General features: G+C 49.9%; 1 protein-coding gene across 1 annotated transcript in view; it reads right to left on the bottom strand.

Annotated features, from left to right (window-relative positions):
* SBF2 (SET binding factor 2) overlaps positions 1-19,809 on the bottom strand; it is a 93,207-nt gene that overhangs the window by 31,301 nt on the left and 42,097 nt on the right. Inside the window, exons 4-16 of the mRNA XM_053449021.1 lie at positions 12,516-12,638; positions 12,079-12,189; positions 10,639-10,744; positions 7,099-7,231; positions 6,806-6,914; positions 6,184-6,297; positions 5,622-5,699; positions 5,310-5,423; positions 4,986-5,114; positions 3,527-3,628; positions 3,168-3,372; positions 2,183-2,292; positions 945-1,094 (exon numbers count right to left, since the gene is read on the bottom strand). Of these exons, the coding sequence (XP_053304996.1) occupies positions 945-1,094; positions 2,183-2,292; positions 3,168-3,372; positions 3,527-3,628; positions 4,986-5,114; positions 5,310-5,423; positions 5,622-5,699; positions 6,184-6,297; positions 6,806-6,914; positions 7,099-7,231; positions 10,639-10,744; positions 12,079-12,189; positions 12,516-12,638 (1,584 nt within the window). The remainder of the gene's footprint in view (positions 1-944; positions 1,095-2,182; positions 2,293-3,167; positions 3,373-3,526; positions 3,629-4,985; positions 5,115-5,309; positions 5,424-5,621; positions 5,700-6,183; positions 6,298-6,805; positions 6,915-7,098; positions 7,232-10,638; positions 10,745-12,078; positions 12,190-12,515; positions 12,639-19,809) is intronic.

Genomic DNA, 19,809 nt, shown 5'->3' with positions numbered 1-19,809 from the left:
CCGATCGAGGCCGGACTCTGAAACGATTGGGATCTCTGTAAGGGAAAGGCCCAGATGGCGACCATCAAACCCACGGCCCCCAGCGCCTTCTAAAAATGTCCGGAATGAGACGTTAAGCCGGGGTAGCACAGAGATTAATAACCGGGAGTAAATCATGCGCTGATTGTAAATAAGAGATTAAAATAGTTCTATGAACGCATAGCCGCTTCGGAACCGATAACCGCTTCTCTAAGCCCGTGTTTATGGAAGCGCAGAAAAATGTTTTGTGTTTGAAGACAGTTACGCAACCATTCGCCGTTCAGAACAAATCCTCGGATTTACAAATATTTGCCTTATTCAGGCTTCTATCAGACATCGAATCCATCACATAAAAAACGAATAAATAAATAAAACCGCAGGGGTTCTGTAAGGAAAACTAGGATTTATTTATTTTTGCGATATTTCTGAAGGGGAAAAGAGGGATTATTCGGGCAAACGTAGCTCCGGAAATAAAGTTTGTGTTCAGAAAGCGGCAGGGAATCAGCCGTCGACCCTACCAGTTATTCTGTCCAGAAAAAAAGAGCCAACCCTGGGAGCTTCTCCTGCAGGAAGAACGCAACTGGCCCTGTATAATGTATACTTAAATTGGAAGGCCCTTTTATAACCAAAACTTGAATTGGTAAGCCAGCCCAGTAAAATGTATAGTGAGATTGTTGAGTTCACCCTGTATGATGTATAATGAAATTGCCGAGTCCGTCCTGTATAATGTATAATGAAAACGTTGAGCCAGCCGCTATGTATCAGCATGTATTGGATACAATAATATATCTCAACGGTCAGAGACTCCATTCCCAGCCCACAAACCAGCGCAGAACATGCCTCACACGGTGCCGCCCTCTACACGGGACGCGGTTTCTGCAAGGACCGGGGGATACATTAAAGTGCTAACATCTGTGTATAGGTACCTGCAGCGCGCAGTTCATCATGCGCACGACGTAATCAAACTGCGCGTGGCTGAGAATGGCGCGGTTCTGTTGGACGTGCAGCCCGAGCTCCTCCGTCAGGCACTGCCGGGCCGCCTTTCCTTTCAGAGCTCGCAGGGCAGCCGGCAAAGTCTGAAAAACAAGAGAATCCGGATCACTAAACGCGCCACAGACGCGCCGTTCATTCAATAACACAATTTATTCTTTCAAAGTATGTGGGGGGGTCTTGGACTATTTGTTTAACGTGTGTAAATGCAACATTTTTGCAGAGGCAAAAGATAAAATGATGTCAATAAAGCCGGTTGATTATCTAGAATAAATATTTACTCTGTGCAGGAAAAATGTGCCGCAGCTTCCCGCCGGCTCCGACGGTCCGGGTTTTACGTTATGCATTTTAATGAACAAACAGGTTTATCGTAACCTCGGATGGAAGAACCGGAACCGGCAAACAGAGCGCCAGAAAGCCGTACGGAATCGCGATCCTAAACGCAGAAAGGGAGGCGGTTTGAACCGGAGGCGCGATGCTCTAATCCATTAGTGTTCTGATGTAATGCCGGTTACCGGCGGGATGCGCCCCTGAGAGGGCAGAATCGCATGGCACCCGTGTGTCCCGAACGTCTCCGCCGGGGTATAACCAGAGAATGCTCTTCTAAACCTTCTATGGCCTTCTATAAGGCTGCGAGGCTTTGAAGTCGCCGGAGACGAGTGACGGACGAGGCATTAAGCAGTTGGCAGCATCTCAGAGTAAAAATAAAGTGTTGCAGACATGACAAACGACAGCAAAGTCACAGAAAGACCACGATGACATCGCAATGTAACACGCAAAGCACGCCATTCATCACGGCCCCCACGCTACCTACAGATGTGAACCGATCCGCGGTGGGAAAATTCCAGAGCCGCTAATATACAGCGCCAAGAAATTCACACGAGATACAAAGGCAGCTGTCTGCGTCGGAATCGCTCACGCTGCTTACAGTCAGAATGCTGTATTCCGGACCATCTCCCAACACGCTCCTCACACGGGAGCGACGCACACGCCGCAGATCCAGGAGGACAAACGCAAATGATTCGGGGTCCAAGGCACCGACCCAAATCATTTTTCCTGGGTCAACGCCACAGTATTTGGATCTACGCGGTATTTCCGCATTATATTTAGAGAGTGGGCCGCCGGGTTTTGTATAAGAAGCTGCGGGAGCCGAGGGGGCAGCAGCGGGATTTACCTTCTCCGTCTCCAGGATTTTGTTCTCGAAGACACACGCGATGCAGTTCCGGACGACCTCCAGCCGCCGCGCGCTGTTAAAAACACAACTCTGTTTGTCCACGATGGAAACTGGCGGGAGGGAGAAGAGACGAATGAATGCACCGAGCGCGGCATTTCAGTACCGTGCAAATTCCACTAAACACAGAAAAATATCATCAAATTCCAGTTTTAGGACCCGAGACGTGGCTGGGGATGTTTTTCATTAAGGGAAGGGTCACGGGGAGAACACGCGTCTCGTGGCCACAGTCTCAGATTAGATGTTATAACGGAGGGGATGGACATACATGGGCTTCAGTTTGGGGTATTTTACATTCATTTTGTGGCCCATTGGGGTCCAAATTTACTCCACGCAGGAGACACAGCTGACCGCCCACAACATGTGTCATGTATGTTCCCGAAGACAAACGCATCTATCTTGTTTTAACAGAACGAGCCGTGTCCATGTCTAAAATATAACACGTGTGTAAATGTGTCGAAACCCACCGCTTCCCGTCAGTAACCTATAGGAAGAATCCGACTCGCTTGCTTTACATCAGGTTACTGCTGATGAGGAGAAGCATCACAGAGGATCAGGAAAGTAAAGGCTTAAGCAGAACACAAAGACTGAACATTAATAGATGCTGTGTGTATTGGGGCTGCGCTGGTTAAATCCAGGGACTGCTGCTGGAAATGCTGACAGCTGGCAGGTTCTCGCTGGATGCCTGGGTTGGTAACGCTGCGGATCCCAGGTCACGTCTGTAAACTAATCGGCGGCCGCAGCGTGTCATGGAGTGTGCACACGGTGCATATTAACCCCATTAACCCCTTAATAAAATAACTGGTCTTTGGCCATCCGGACAGGCGTGCGATGAACCCGCGTTAAATCACCCGTCTCCGAGTGTAACTATTCCACGTTCCCATCGAGGCGTAATAACGCAGCGAGCGAACCCTCGTTAATAACCTACCAACGGGCGACCCGGCCGGGACCACGCATTTCTTGTCTATCCGGTTGGCGAGCGAGGCGTTCTGGCTTTTATTGAGCGCCTCTTGGAGAAGCTCCTGCACCCGGGGCTCATTAACCTTTGGGAACGGGAGCACGTGGACGCGCAAGTGAGACCCCTCCGTTGGTTTCGGAACCTTCTGGAATGCCATGTGAGGATTTGGGTTTTCCTGAACAGAATTCAAATAAATGGGGTTATTGGAAACGCTGGTTATTCAAAGTCTGGAGAAGGTGGGGATGACAGACAGAATTCCCGGCCGGACGTGCGCAGGCGATGATTGTAAAAAGCTAATATTTGGATCTCCTGACCAGGAGGACGCTTACGTTTTTGAAGAGCTGCTCTGCGAGCTCCCTGACGTGTCTCACTATCTCCCGAGGGCTGCTTTGTTCGTCATCCTTTATTCTCTCAGCTTCAAAGGAGACCAACTGGCAAAAAAATAAATCAAGACATGAAACAAATGGGAAATCACACAACCTGCCATCCCAAAGACCTCTTAGATAATATTCAGCTCCTGGTGAGAGATCTCCGCTCGGGACTTTGGCCAAAACTGGAAGCAGATGTCTGCCCGGTTCCAATCGGTTTAATTCCACGTATTACGAGTTACAGGCCATGCGCGATCTACATACAGAATCATAACACAACATCAATCTTATCGGCTCTGAGCAGTTTATTTAAATCCATAAAACGTCCCGAGCTACGGCTGATTAATCTCTTTTTAAGTGTTCTGACTCCGACACGATGTTCCCAGGAATCCCATTTGGAAGTCCTTAACTAGTTGTCTACACCGAACAACCATTCCATCCGAAGCCCATCAGCAAGCATTTTACAGAACAGGTGAACGGACGAGGCTTTTCATTGCACAACAAACAGAACCCTCATCATATGTATGTGTGTGTGTGTGTGTGTGTATATATTTATTTATTTATATATATATATATATATATATATATATATATATATATATATATATATATATATATATATATATACACATACATACATACCGTATATATATTACAGGCTCAAAAGTTTGGGGTCACTTAGAAACTTCCCTTGTTTGAAAGAAAAGCAATTTTTTTCCATTAAAATAACATGAAATAGATCAGAAATCCAGCACAGGTGGGGTTAATGTTGTAAATGACTATTTTAGCTGGAAATGGCTGATTTTTAACGGAATCTCATCATAGGCGTACAGAGACCCTTTATCACTCCCATCACTCCTGTGTTCCAATGGCCCTTTATCACTCCCATCACTCCTGTGATCCAATGGCCCTTTATCACTCCCATCACTCCTGTGTTCCAATGGCCCTTTATCACTCCCATCACTCCTGTGTTCCAATGGCCCTTTATCACTCCCATCACTCCTGTGATCCAATGGCCCTTTATCACTCCCATCACTCCTGTGATCCAATGGCCCTTTATCACTCCCATCACTCCTACGTCCCAATGGCCCTTTATCACTCCCATCACTCCTGGGTTCCAATGGCCCTTTATCACTCCCATCACTCCTGTGCTCCAATCGCACGTTGTGTTCACTGATCCAAGTTGACGTTTTGCAATTCCTTTTGCAATTATGTTACAGATATTAATATATATTGGAGAATGTGAGTAAGAAACCCCCCAAAAACACCACCAGGTCAAAATTCAGTATTATTAAATTGCGCTTCAGCATTAGTTTCCAGTGCAGCTCCTTAAGATCATGCGTGTTTTTAGCACGCGTATTACATGTTTAGGTATGGAGGCATTTGGCCAGTGACCCGTCGCTGCAGTGCAGCACCATACCTCATCGAAGAGATCGCAGGCTCGGTACGGCGGCCCCCGCTCCGAGACAAAGCCGGCGAATGACATCCCATTCAGGACCTTAGTGAGGAAATCGTTCTCAATCAACCCTCGCTGACCCAGGAAGGCGGCCTGCGGACAGAAACATCGGCACAGATCCATTCACCAGAACCCGGGTGTTTAAAACATGCCTACGTTTTTTAGTGTTAAAAAATGCATTAACGTGCGCAGTCTGACCATATCCGAGTTCATTTAAACTCTCGCTACGCCCCATCTCTCTGTCACGCGGACGGAGGGGATTTTGCCCCGGGGGGGCACGCGGCTCACCTTGTGGAAGTGAATGACCGGTTCTGCGTGGATCCGGATGAGCTGAAGGCAGGATCGGTATCCCTGCAAGATCTGAGCAAATAATCGCAGGAAGACGGCTCGCACCTCTTTATCCTGCAGGTTGGGGGAAAGTTGAAGATAATGTGACTTCTCCTGTATGGTAAACACACGGCATTGGGTGACACGAATAAAACCCCCGCGAGAGGCAGTGGCTTCCCCCACAGGTTCTTCTGTGACTGCCTGACCGCCGGGGACTGCCTAAACTCTTCAAACAGAACAGAGAGACGCGCAGTAATAATAAAACAGCCGTACCAGCATCTTCACGTGAGACTTCGAGGTGCGCAGCGGAGGGAAGGCATTATCTGCCACCTCCAGGTCAGGGTGCAGGATCTGCAAACACAGAAAAAGATCTGAAACAGAGTATGGAAGGAGAACCCGAGAGAGCTGAATGCCAGAACAGGAGGACCCCACAGAGAGGACCCCCCAGTACCGTGCAAACAGGAGGACCCCACAGAGAGGACCCCCAGTACCGTGCAAACAGGAGGACCCCGCAGAGAGGACTCTGGGTACTGTGCACATAGGAGGACCCCACGGAGACGAACCCTGTACCATGGACCCAGGAGGACCCAAAGAGAGGACTCCCTGTACTGGTGCCAACAGAAGGAGGACCCCACGGAGCAGACTCCCTGTACATGCACATGGGAAGCGAACCCCCCGGACTCCCATGTACAAACATCTAGGCAACTCCTAAAGACTATGGGTCACGTATTTATAAGATGTCAGAGGCAATTTTAACCCCTTACTAATCTTAGTCCATCCCTGCACGTGGGATCAGAGTTTGCCCGGATGGTGACAGATTGCAGATTTGACGTACGTGTGAAAGCGCGGCCACCGTCTGCTGGAGAAGAGGTTCTGGAAGTTGAGACAAGTGGATGCATTCGGGAATTTTAATTGTGCCACCGTCCAAATCGGCGATGATCACGTCTAGCTGTAAGAGAAGGAGGGTTAATGCGTGGGGAAAAACCCAAAATCACACAGGTAACGACGACAGAAATCAGCGGAAACACAAAACGGGCTACTGGCGGGGCTGCCCGATAAATAACAAAAAGCATTAAATGCGGTGTCCAGCGCAAGGCATACCCGGGAGTCACTCACCTCCCCGTATAACGCAGGAACATACCGAGTCAGACCGCGGGCACCGTGTCCACATCCACCCGCGATTATCCCCCCCGCGATTATCCCCCCCGAAACAGCCGCACAGAAACGAAGGAGCAAAACCGCGGCACCAAGTGGCTTTCTCAGCGGGGCGTATGGAAGGAATCGGTGCGATCCGACACCACTCACACTCCGTCCATACGAATACAGCCCATCACCAAGCAGGCTTTCTGAAGAAGCTGCATACATGCATCGCACACTAACCCGGGGAGTGTACACTTACACGCTCCCTCACCTACTCAAGCACTCCATGCAGACAGCGCAGGAGCGATAACACTTACCAGATCGTGAATCTCGCTGCAAAATACTGAATGGACCCCGATAATAAAAGGAGTGGGGGAGCTGAGCACCTCGAGGAGCTGCGCCGGGAGGATGGGAATGTACGGGTAACTGCAAAATAAAGACGCCGGTTAAGTAAGGACACGGAAAAGCACAGGACACGCGTGTGCGGCTCGAAGACCGTATTAATACGGCTTGAGTGTCAGATGCAGAGAAAGCATGCTTTATAATCCTTTTACTCGTGTATAATAATCAGCGCATGTCCCTTTAAAAGCCCGCCGCCTCACAATCTCACCTGTATTTAAGGGGGTACATGAGGGATTCCAGCGCTCGGCTCGCATCGCTCAGCCGCTGGAAACTGGAGGAATGGAAAAGGACTTTGTTTTCAGTCAAAACCGCACAGAAGAGGCTGAGCACGTTTTGGATTCCTAGAGGAAAAAAAATAAATAATAAAATAATAATAATAACAAGAATAAAAAATAATAAAAACACAGAATAAGAACACAATAAGATCAGAAGACGCAACGCATCGAGCTGTAGGCAGGACTCGAGGCTCGTCGCGCTGCGGCTCGGCTTCCTCCTTTATTATCACGTTGCCCCCCGCAGAACGAACACCGAGGGCTCGGCATGGATGTCGGGTCACGCCGGTCACTTCGGGGTTACTCATTCCCTTTCCATGGGTCGACTGCGAGTACAGGACATTTCCGAGCTACACGTCACCCTCTCGAGTGTTGGGGTCACTTGCGCGGTTTTGTTCCGCCACATGTTACACGCGTGTGTCTCTGATCTTATGGATCTCAAGGCATCTCTTCTCCAGGAATTTTACATGTAAGCAACATCTTGCATCGACGACACGCATTTCCATCAACGCAATCATAACCCAAACGGCTCTCTCTATATAAACCACATCTAAATATAGCAGCAGGAAAATAAATCCTGATGTACGGACTCTGCGGGGGGCTTTTATTCTGGGGTTTTATTCTTTTATATACCGGCCGGGGTCACCCTATTATCCTGGCATTCAAGCAGCGGCCAATCAGAGTGAGACGGGGGGGGGGGTTTACAGCGCCAGCTGGCCATCTGCAACCCCTACAAGCCATACGAGCGAGCGCCTGAGCCCCCCGGAATCACCGCCTGTGCCGGGGGCTTTAACCTGCCGCGCGTTCCGGAGCAGCGAAGGGAGATCAGATCGGCCAGAAAATAATTTACTGGCAATCCTTTCCTATAAAGCGGTGAACTCTGCAGATCTTACACATGCGGACGGCTCCCTGCGGATCAAAAGTATTCCGGCCTCAACACGGAAACCCGAGCCAGAGGAACGAAAATCCTTTATCCCGGAGAGGTCGGATAATCGCGGCGTTAAAGGGATGACGGAAAGAACTCGCTGCGTTTCTATGAATTTATACGGCTGATCGACGTACAAATGCACCTCATACACAACCCGCCTGCCCCTTCCCGTTACGCCGGCGGAAAGCGCTTGCATTTTCTGGGGTAACAGATCCAGTGAAGGTCCTGAAGGGGGTTTTCATAGCCGTTGTGAGCAAAGCTTGGCATCGTCGGATCGAGTAAATGCCTTTCCACCAGATCTCCCGTCCAAAACCATCTCCAGCCGAGCCGCTTCTGACAGCCCGAGGAGATGAGCTCACCGGCACCGGCCAGTACACGGGGAGTTCATTATTAACCCATAACGCGCCCTAAACAGCCATATGACAGCCGTTAAAAAGCAATAACGGAGCACAGAAAGGATTACCGGGGGAAAAGAAAGAAACCCGCAGCCCAGCAAACCGGTAAAAGTCACCTGCAGTGCGGGAACACGGATGACCCTGAACACGTATGATCAGAGGAGCGTGAGGGAGACTTACGGCCTCCGTACTATAAATATAAAAAAAATTAACTATTAAATAATAATTATTGCGTCGTGAGATACCGGATCGGCCAGAACTCCAGCGCCTCATCCACAGCCCGCTCCACAATGCACACAACGCGTGAGAACGCAGTATTTTTCTGCTAATTCACGCACACGAATCCGTGGAATGAAATCGTCTGAATGAGGATTCTTGGTACTCGTGTGATCTCAGCTCTTGGATAAACAGATGATGCTTTCCGCTGACCCCGCGACGGGGGGCTGCACGCAGCGCGGACCCTCGCAGACTCCGCCGTGGTCACCGCAGCATTCCACACAATTAGCTTTTTTCCATCGCTAATTACACCGGAGACACGAATGTTTATCGGGCCTCTTTGTTTAGGAAAGATGAAGAGCGATTGGAAGAACTGGCAGCGAAGCGCGAGGAGGCGACGGGTATTCAGGAAGGAGAATTATCGGAACGGTTTGCGCCTCTAACCCGACGCGTCAAGGCGGCAGAAACGAACACCGGCCCCCAAAGCCAGGCGTGAGACAACGGATCTAGTCTCCGGGATATTCGGTAACCGAGGCTCGCGTACGTCACACGTTCCGCTATCCAGACTTATAACGGGCGCGAGACAGGACTGCCGGGAAGATCCACGAGACATTTCGCTGCTTTCAGGGTTTTGACACAGCTGCCGAACCGGCAAACATCTCACCGGATCACAGACATCACACGGCTGGGAACGGTCAGAGCAGAGACATTATTTTTATTTATTGTTTTATATAGCGCCATCAGATTCCGTAGCGCTGTACAACGGGTAGACAGGACATAGCAGGTAGTATATAACAATTTGACTGACAGGAACAGCCGGTGGGGGGGGGCGCCCCGTATAATCACAAGAGGAATGAGCGAGAAATCTCGTAATCAGGAGAGAAATGGAATGGAAAGCGCGTCGGTTTTACAGAACGCAGAACATCCAGCGCATGAGTTCAGGAGCGTGGCTGGTTTCACTCCCTCCATGCGCGATGCAGGTACCCGTGGTCTGAAGGAGCACTTTATACGCGGGGGGATCACATCTGACCCTCCCCATTGTACAGCACTGCGGAATATGATGGCGCTATTTAAAATCATATCTGCACAGGGGAAGGTAAACAAGACTTTCTATTCTTTTGTGTGAATCCCCCCAACAAGCCGTTTAATGGTCATACTGTACAGTGCCAAGTATACTGTAATAACCTGCCTGTCAGTATTATAACTGCGCTGACAATACGCCGGGCTTTACAAACATCTCCACAAATACTCCGGCCCGGAAAAAATACCTTCCCTTGCATAACGGGAGCCAAACCCACTGAAGTGACCAAAATGCCCTCATCTCACAGAAAAACACAATCCACGTTTGTTTCCAACACTTCAGCAGAGACTGGATTCCACACGGCGAGCGCAATCCCTACGGGCGCAATCCCTACGGGCGCAATCCCTACAGACGCAATCCCTACGGGCGCAATCTAATAGGAAGGAGCTTCAATCATACCCCCCACCTATGGCTGCTCAGAAAGTGCTTCAAAACGCAGCTTTTGGATCAATAACCAAACTTGCATTAGGAGGGACTGTTATGATGCGTTACGATGCGTGACGATGCGCTATGATGCGTGACGATGCGCTATGATGCGTGACGATGCGTGAGCTCTAGTAAGTCACGGACCTCGAGGAACCTGTAAAGTCTCTCTGTGGCTGGCGACTTCTGCTTAATTAAACGTGACTCCAGAGCGATAAACGCCCCGTAAGCCGACACACAAAGACACAAAGCATTCATTGTGAGAAGCGTCAGATTTGGGATCCCGAGGCCTGATTCTAAAGGTTCGCCCGGGGGTGTCACGCTGCTCCAGGCACGGGGGAAACGTATTGTAATGGGATTTGGGGACCGGAGTCCAGGAACTCTGCTCGGCGGCGTACATTACAGAACGCTACGTGACACAGGGAGTCCTTACCGAGCTGCTGGAAGAGAAGAGCTGCGCTGCTGCCGGTCACCGGGAGGCTCTCGCACAGAGGGGTCTGAATTAGCTGCCGGTCGCCTGCCCCCAAGGAGAACAATTTCTGCAAAGAAATTCAACACGAGATGTAAAGCTCTCCAGTCTGAGCGTCGGTTACATCATAACGGGCTCCGTACGCTCGGGGCACGCAGCAGATTAAGGGTTAAATGATTCCCGCGGGGTCCCACCAATTACAGAGGGTAGACGCGCTCTGGCATCGCATTAAAGTGCAAAGCAGCCAAAACGCTTTAAAATGTACCTCGGAGAGGAGGAATTCGCTGCTTTTTCTATTATTCCTGAAACAGATATCTGAGGGTCCGATTCCATCGCCTTTAACCGTTCGTCACCCAGACTGCAGTAACTCAATTACCTGGGTCACGGGCCAAGGCTTTAAAGCGTGTTGTTTCAGTAAACACGCGGCGCTTCTACACGGAACGACTTCTTTTACATCTTTCCAAATGTAATTACCTGCGCGGGTCCCGCTCGGGAGATAAGCTCCATGGAATTTCCAAACGCATGGTTTTAGGATGTGAAATACAAAAGACATGCGCAGGGAGGTCTGACCAAACACACGAGAAATACATTCCAGAACCGCGGATCATTATCAGGGGGGCAAATCCCGTCCGGCAAATGAACCGATGAGCGCCGGGTCAGGACACGAGGGGCAGAGGGGCAGATGTTTGTGAATAAACAGACACTTTTTGTTATTATTATTATATTTATTATTATTATTATATTTATTATTGTTATTATATTTATTAAATATTTATTAAAATACTTAAAGAAAATCAGGGAGTAAGCGCTTTGCTCGGGTAACTTTGTATATAGAGCTTCATCTATCTACGTGTCTGTCTGTCTGTCTGTCTGTCCGTCCGTCCGTCCGTCCGTCCAGCTGTTACGCTCAACGTTAGATTGTAAAATGACTAATAATCAGTGGAATGTAAAAGCCCTCTCCACGCTTTCCTAGAAACCCATTTTTAAGACATATTACAGGGTTTTTCCTGGTTGGATAGAGCGCTAGCGCGTCCCAGCATGCACCCGGCGTCCCCCTTCCCAATTGGCTGCTTTTAAATCTCTAATCTCAGATTAGAGCTCAAAGCCCCAGAATGTATAAAATGAAGCGTTTTATTAGAAGTATAAAAACGACCCCCGCGTGTCACGTCTACTGCTGGCCGATTATAACTGGAATAAAACATAAAGATGGCTTTAAAAAGGAAAAGTAAAGCGAACGATGAGGAGGGTAACGGGGTTCGATGCCGTATCCGAGGACCGATTGGCCGCAGACTGGACTCTGGGACAGGACCTTCCCCCATGCCCATCATGCCCATCATGCCCACCATGCCCAGTCACAGAACCCAGTCTATGTGGTGCGAAGGACAGACCCTGCCATCCACTCACCTGAGACCCGCCGGCCGACGGGACGATGCAAGCCAACAGGTTGGCGATGAGATTCTCCAGCGGCACATTCAGACTGTCGACGTAAACCGTGTAGATCAACCCGAGGCAGGCCTGCCGGGTAAGAGCAAGCGATGCGTTACAGATATTTATATTGTATATGATATATATATATATAGTTATTAAATACGCTTCCTAAATGCTCATCGTACACAGGTTTACAAACGACGAAGAACAAAATCCATAGGAGAGGCGCAGGGATCCTGAGATTATAAAACTGGAAACGAGCCCGATGGTCCTCATGCGCGGTCACATCTGAGGTTTCTATACATATCGGTTTGCGATAGATTTATAGATTTATTTATTTACACGCTGTGAAGAGAGATTAGTGAATTGGAGGTTTATTAAGAGATGTGACGGCACGCGTTGGGTTAATTTACCCTGAAGATCTCCGGATAGTCCAGTCGGGACACCAACACCAAGCACTTTGGTGCAAACACCTGGGCCGGGCGAATTAACCCGGATTCATCGCCTTCTTCGTCGCTGTTCTCCCCCTTTGATCCCTGAAAAACAAACGATTTTTACTTTTTCCCCAAATAAACCACATTTACATTTTTATTTATTTATAAATTATTTATTTATTAAAACACAAAGTTCTTGGCTTTATTTACTAAAAGGTTTTGTTGTGATGAAAAATAAAGCAAAATAATAAATGGTCAATTTAATAGAATTCTAATGAATTCCACAGAGAAACCAAAGGTTTAGGGAGTTTCAGCAAAATCAGAGGCAGCCGCGGGGTTAATATGTAATTATAAGTCTCAGACAAACCAAAACCAGAGAGAAACAGCATGAAAAGTGATAACCGGAGGACGTCCAGCGAGCGGCCGGCAGCGTAACCCAGCGCTATTCTCAAAGACTGATTGGAATTTAAGGTCTAGGATTTTCCCGGGTGATTTATAGACGTCGCCTCCAGACAGTAAACGTTCCCCTCCGTGTTTATCCCAGATTCCCAGTATCCAGGTCTAGCCTATGGACCACCATACAGGTTTATTCCCCCTATGGACCACCATACAGGTTTATTCCCCCTATGGACCACCATACAGGCTTATTCCCCCTATGGACCACCATACAGGCTTATTCCCCCTATGGACCACCATACAGGCTTATTCCCCCTATGGACCACCATACAGGTTTATTCCCCCTATGGACCACCATACAGGCTTATTCCCCCTATGGACCACCATACAGGCTTATTCCCCCTATGGACCACCATACAGGCTTATTCCCCCTATGGACCACCATACAGGCTTATTCCCCCTATGGACCACCATACAGGCTTATTCCCCCTATGGACCACCATACAGGCTTATTCCCCCTATGGACCACCATACAGGCTTATTCCCCCTATGGACCACCATACAGGCTTATTCCCCCTATGGACCACCATACAGGCTTATTCCCCCTATGGACCACCATACAGGTTTATTCCCCCTATGGACCACCATACAGGTTTATTCCCCCTATGGACCACCATACAGGCGTATTCCCCCTATGGACCACCATACAGGTTTATTCCCCCTTTGGACCACCATACAGGTTTATTCCCCCTATGGACCACCATACAGGCTTATTCCCCCTATGGACCACCATACAGGCTTATTCCCCCTATGGACCACCATACAGGCTTATTCCCCCTATGGACCACCATACAGGTTTATTCCCCCTATGGACCACCATACAGGTTTATTCCCCCTATGGACCACCATACAGGCGTATTCCCCCTATGGACCACCATACAGGTTTATTCCCCCTTTGGACCACCATACAGGTTTATTCCCCCTTTGGACCACCATACAGGTTTATTCCCCCTATGGACCACCAAGCAAAGACTACGCTGACCGCCGAGCAAACCACAGCCGACTGCCAAAGCCAAGTGTTTACTGACAGTTGACCCAATAAACGAATGACCGATAACGACCCCGCGTGGCACCCGCGCCGCGTGAAGCAGTGTTACCCGCGCCGTGTGAAGCCGCGTTACCCGCGCTTGGGATGTCCTGGCCCCTTGAAAGCAGACAAAGTTTTATTACCCGTCTCGTTTACTCATTACTACAAAATAATGTTTATTCTAAATGATCGCTGAACACATTTTCTGTGCGTGAGCCGCTCCATCGCATTACCTTTCATCTGTTCCGTGTCACTCGGCTGCTGGGCTCTCTGTATATCTACAGGGAAGATGAATTCACAGCAACCGGTGTTTCCTTTAAACGCGCGGTAAACGCCGAGGGGTTGCTAGCGTAACGGACTGCAGGGGCTGCGGACTGTCAGGGGTTTAATCCCGGATTTCAGAGTCTGTCCGGCGCACGGAGTGATTTATGATTTATCGAAAACATGTTATTCGTAAACTAAAAGTGTAAAGCCGGACGCTTGTAACGAGACCTTATTTACCAAGAGCTTTAATAGCATCAACCAACCAACACCGACAAACCCCGGACAACGCGCCCTCGCGATGCCACCAAGCTGGTAAAAGCGAATGAGACGGTTAATGGCGGGGTCTCTAGGCATGAGGGGTCACGTGATATTTTCCGTATTATATAGATTATATTAAGACGCCTAGCTTATTGCTCAGCGACCGACGGATCTCCAGCACGGCCTCGCTGGCTTTGTTGCCGCGCGGAGCGAAGATGTTTTCAGCTTTCAGGTCTGTTCTGAATCAAGAAATGTTTTCATTCTTAATTCAGAGAATTCATCCCTAGGGATTAAAACGCGCCAAGGAAACGAGAAAGATAAATGGAGGATCTGCCTCCTAGCAGCGCGTTTCATTCCACGCAGAGAAACACACGGGACGGGACGGGGCCGCTAGGAACGCCTCGGGAACCGCGACACAAAACTTCCAACAGCAGAATCACCGCGCCGGACGGACGAGCTTCTCACCCGCGGAGGAAAGAAAACCGGAAAAAAACTCCCAGAAATCCCAGCCAGCGACGCGAGAAAGCGCTGGAGCCGCTCGGTTACACGCAGCGGGAGATCTCGGCGATGCGGGCGATGCGGAAGTCATGCCGCTGTCTGCCCGACCGCCTGTGTGTATATATATATATCTTTTTGACAGGTGCCCGTGTGTCGGTTTAATTATCGGGGAGCCGTTCACTCATTGCCAACGGCTTTAGCTTTCGGTTTGCCGCTTCCACGGGATAAAATCTCTTTTATTAGCGGGGAGTATTCGTCGTATCCCCAGCATTTGTTAATATCGGCCGCCCCTATGTGTTACCGGCCACCATAACCCCCATTACCTCCACTTCCCACGGCCCTCCTGGACATGGCTTTAAACCCGGACCGGCGCTTGATGGGGTGTAAGGAGAACGTTACTGTGCAAAAACATAATTTTATTCATCTAATTAATTTATCAGCCGAATGACGTACGATGGATTGCAAGCTTTCAAGACTAGGTCTCTGCTTCAGGCGTATTTTACCCGCTTATAAATGGAATCACACGCTTGAAGAAGAGACCTAGATAGTCTCGAGAGCTTGCAATCCATTATACATCAGTTAGCCAGCAAAGCTGTCATCTTTCCCAAACTTCTGTGGTTCTCACGGAATAACCCAACACCGGATTCAACCGACGGCGGAGGTCGTAAAATATCACGTGCCACGGAGATTAATTACCCCCCCAGCGGCAAAGCACGGGACAGCTGTAATATTCCGGATTCTACGGATTACGCGCACTACGTGATAAGAGGTCATGTTAATACAGGATCACGGAATGTGCCTGCGAATGAATCTCGACACGCAGAGGAACCCAACCAAGGCGATGCCAGAACACATCATAAAGCTAACCAGAACCAGAGAGCACAGAAACGGGTGGGAAAACCCACATTTTTGGAAACCGTTAACAAAACAGATCAGCCGTCACCTCACAATTTCTAGGAATACCTTGCCAAGCCGGCCATCGCAGACAGCACCTAGCGCCGAAGGACATCTCATTCCAGGAGAAACCGCGGCGTATCGCTGGAGACGAAGCAAACACGGAGTGCGGGGAATATTAAGAACATATGAAGCGGGCAGAGACGTGATGGAGCGGAGGGGGGGCGCTCCTCGCAGACATGACGGAGCGGAGGGGGGACGCTCCTCGCAGACATGACGGAGCGGAGGGGGGACGCTCCTCGCAGACATGACGGAGCGGAGGGGGGACGCTCCTCGCAGACATGACGGAGCGGAGGGGGGACGCTCCTCGCAGACATGATGGAGCGGAGGGGGGACGCTCCTCGCAGACATGATGGAGCGGAGGGGGGACGCTCCTCGCAGACATGATGGAGCGGAGGGGGGACGCTCCTCGCAGACATGATGGAGCGGAGGGGGGACGCTCCTCGCAGACATGATGGAGCGGGCATCGATTCATCTCTAAACCGCGGAGCAGCCAGCTTTTCCATGAGAATCGGGGGGGGTGTCTGCGTTTCAAAAAACTAAAAGCGGCCGTTTTTCTGTCTCCAGCTGACGAACGCGACGGACTTCACAGTAACTTCAGCGAGGATTTTAAGACGCAGGCTGGCAAAGCGGGTCTTCTAGAGAATTTCTGTTCATCGGCGGGTCGTGGGGGGAATGCTAACGACCAACGGGTTCCATAAATATTTAAACTCGCCCACCCGCCACATCCTATGGGAGCTCTGATTAAAGCCGACCCCGCGATAATACATGCGCGCACACACATACATGCTACACTATTTACATGTAATATGTAAACATATACACAGAGCAGTCTGATCTCCGGCGCTGAAGGCTCTGATGTCTCCATCTGTTTCTACGGCTAATCAGTAACCGTTGCTGGAATCGGGGATTACGAGACGCTGCGGTACCTTCCCAGATACCAGAAATGTTTTGGAAGATGGAAGCCATCAGGCCGCGCGTCTGCACAGCTGGGGGGCTGCTTCTGCCCCGCGGAATATGCAGAGCCTGCGCGGAAAGGGTCAAGCTGTACGGATATCTGTAGGTTTATCAGAGCAGGAGCGGCGTGACGCCTCGGGATCATGGGGGTCCGACAGGTACCGGCCTCTAATCCTGCGCTTAACAGCCACGGCTCCGGGTAACAGAACCCCCAAAGACCCCCAATGTTCATCGCACCTTCATGCCCCCCCCGGTGAATTACGCATTCAAACAGTAAATGTGCATAAAATGTTACAATTCTAAAAATAACTACAGAACGCTTAATTCACCCAAACAGCGGGAAACGGATAAAAGCGGAGCAAACGGATTATATCGGAGACGGATCGGGAATTCCTTTGGGGCAAATACACAGACGTAAAATTCTCCTTCTCTCCGGGGTCTCTGTTTAGAAACATTATGTCTGGCGACGTGGTAAGAGTGCCCCCGGGGTGTAGCGACGTAGGGGGGTATTTCCCGACAATGCCACAGCTCGAGACGCCATAAAGCAGCCATCACGGGACGGGGTCGGCGATGGCGAAAAGGTTGGGTAACCATGAGTCGCAGCGTAAAGGACGCAGAGATGCCTTGGGTCTGGGGAGATATCGTAAGCCCCCCAGCATATATTCCACCGGACCCTCGCGTCACATGTCCGAGCTCCCCGACGGTGACATCACGTGGCGGGGACCCCTCACCTGTATCACAGGTTTTATGCTAGGGGACGTCGGGAGGGTAGCGGCGGTCAGTTGGTAGGGAGCCTCAGGGGGTCTCTGGAAGAGAGAGGTTATCCCTCCCCAGACACACAGCAGGGTCACACACGGGAAATTCCATTGTTTAGTTGCAAAAAGACAATGCAATTCATTCTGCGTGATGACAAAACAAATGGGAGCTTAAAACGCCGCCGAGGAATGTTTAAAAGAAACATTTGGGCTGCGTGGATATAAACGGCCCTCGCATGCCAAGCCTAACATTCGGTGCAATCTTTCAATTAGTTTTCTTAGTAAAACGCGGCCCCTGGCAAACGTCAAAACCAGTTTGTATCCCCGAGACCCCTAAGCATGCAAATAAACGGAGCGGTCATCCCCCCGGAACAAGCCCCCGATTTACCAAACTTTGGGGGATGCATGGAACGGCCTCCTAGAAGAAGTGGTAGACGCTGTGCATTGCGAATACATGCGACCGGCGTATAACACAAGCCACAGACTTCATACATAATGTGGGATACACGTGAAAGTGGCATGTTCTGCTCTGTGCATACAGACCTTCCGTGTAACATGACAACATACAGCTGAACAGAGGCTAAAAAACATGCACATCGGTCATACCCGGGACACAACCGCCCTCCGCTGTCATACGCTATTAATATTATAACACGGGGGGGGGGGTGACTATTTCACAAACCCAACACTTAAACAGATGCAGAGGAGGACATATTTTTGGGGAAAATCTCTCATTCCAGTATTATTACCAAAAACATTTTTCAGCCCAAGCAAGATTAAAACCAATGGAAGCGGCCCGGCCGGCCCCGCTCATCCAGAGATTATTTTCATAAATAATAACAGGTACATCTCCGGACCCTGCCGGACTACAACTCCCAAGATGCTCTGCTCTCCAACTGGAACACACTGGGGATGCCCTATTATCCGCAGGCAGCCAAATGCCACAGCGTGCGCTACAGCGGGAATTAACCCTCGACGCCGGGTTATTTTGACTATACCGGAATAGATGAGAGGTTGGGGGTTAAGAATATCGGTAACGATTAAACTGAGGAAAGGGGGAAACGAGGGACCTGATATTTAAGTGGAAAACCACGCATTTAGGGCACGTGCATCGAGCGTATTATATAAACTATGAACGACGCCAAGGACCAGAGAATTCTACATTTATCAGTTATTAGTCATTTACAAATATAATTATTTGCAGCCCCCGTCCCTCCTGCTCGGTTAAGCAAACGATGCTCTGATTTGGTGAATTTTGCCCTATTTTGAAGTCGTCCTTTGTTTGGGGGGGGGGCAGCATGTTCCTGTGCAAACAGACTCTTTAAATCACTTATTGAGAGATCAGCTTTTAGAAATCCGTGACAAGGAATTTGGGGCCAAAACATTACTTATCTGTGATTTCAGCAAAAAGAAGCGTTAATCACAGAGAAGGGAGCGATCCAGTCCCGGAATCATTCCTCTTCCATTACTGGAATACTCTTTTCCCCAGAGAGTTTCATTGGAATTAATGAAATCATATCGCAGGGGAACGAGGAATCTGTATAAAGAAGACATGTTATCATAATTCACGATTTATTTTTAAACGAGTATAAAAATAAACCCGGTCTGCCCCCCGGGTGTCAGAACTGACAGGTTCAGCACACGAAGCCCAGAATTAGAAGCCGCGATGGATTCGGAGACGACGAGAAGAGCGAGATTTCACAACTTCGTCAATAATCAGGGCGAGCGAAGCGGCTGCTCGGAATAAATCGGGGAAAAAAGGGGATTTCTGGCTCGGCTCCGGCAGAGAGTCAGGCTGCGGTGCCTCGAGGGCTCAGCGCAGTCAGGCTGGGGTGGCCCGTGGGGGCCGCAGTCAGGCTGGGGTGCCCCGACGGCTCCGGGCTGTCAGGCTGGGGTGCCCCGGCGGCTCCGCGCAGTCAGGCTGGGGTGGCCCGTGGGGGCCGCAGTCAGGCTGGGGTGCCCCGGCGGCTCTGCGCAGTCAGGCTGGGGTGCCCCGACGGCTCCGGGCAGTCAGGCTGGGGTGGCCCGTGGGGGCCGCACAGTCAGGCTGGGGTGCCCCGATGTTACTACAGACTATGTTTATTTACACAAGAGATTATGCGGC

This window comes from Spea bombifrons, chromosome 10, assembly GCF_027358695.1.
Source record: "Spea bombifrons isolate aSpeBom1 chromosome 10, aSpeBom1.2.pri, whole genome shotgun sequence".
In the NCBI taxonomy this organism is placed as follows: Eukaryota; Metazoa; Chordata; class Amphibia; order Anura; family Pelobatidae; genus Spea; species Spea bombifrons.
This window is presented reverse-complemented; position numbering and strand designations above follow the sequence as displayed.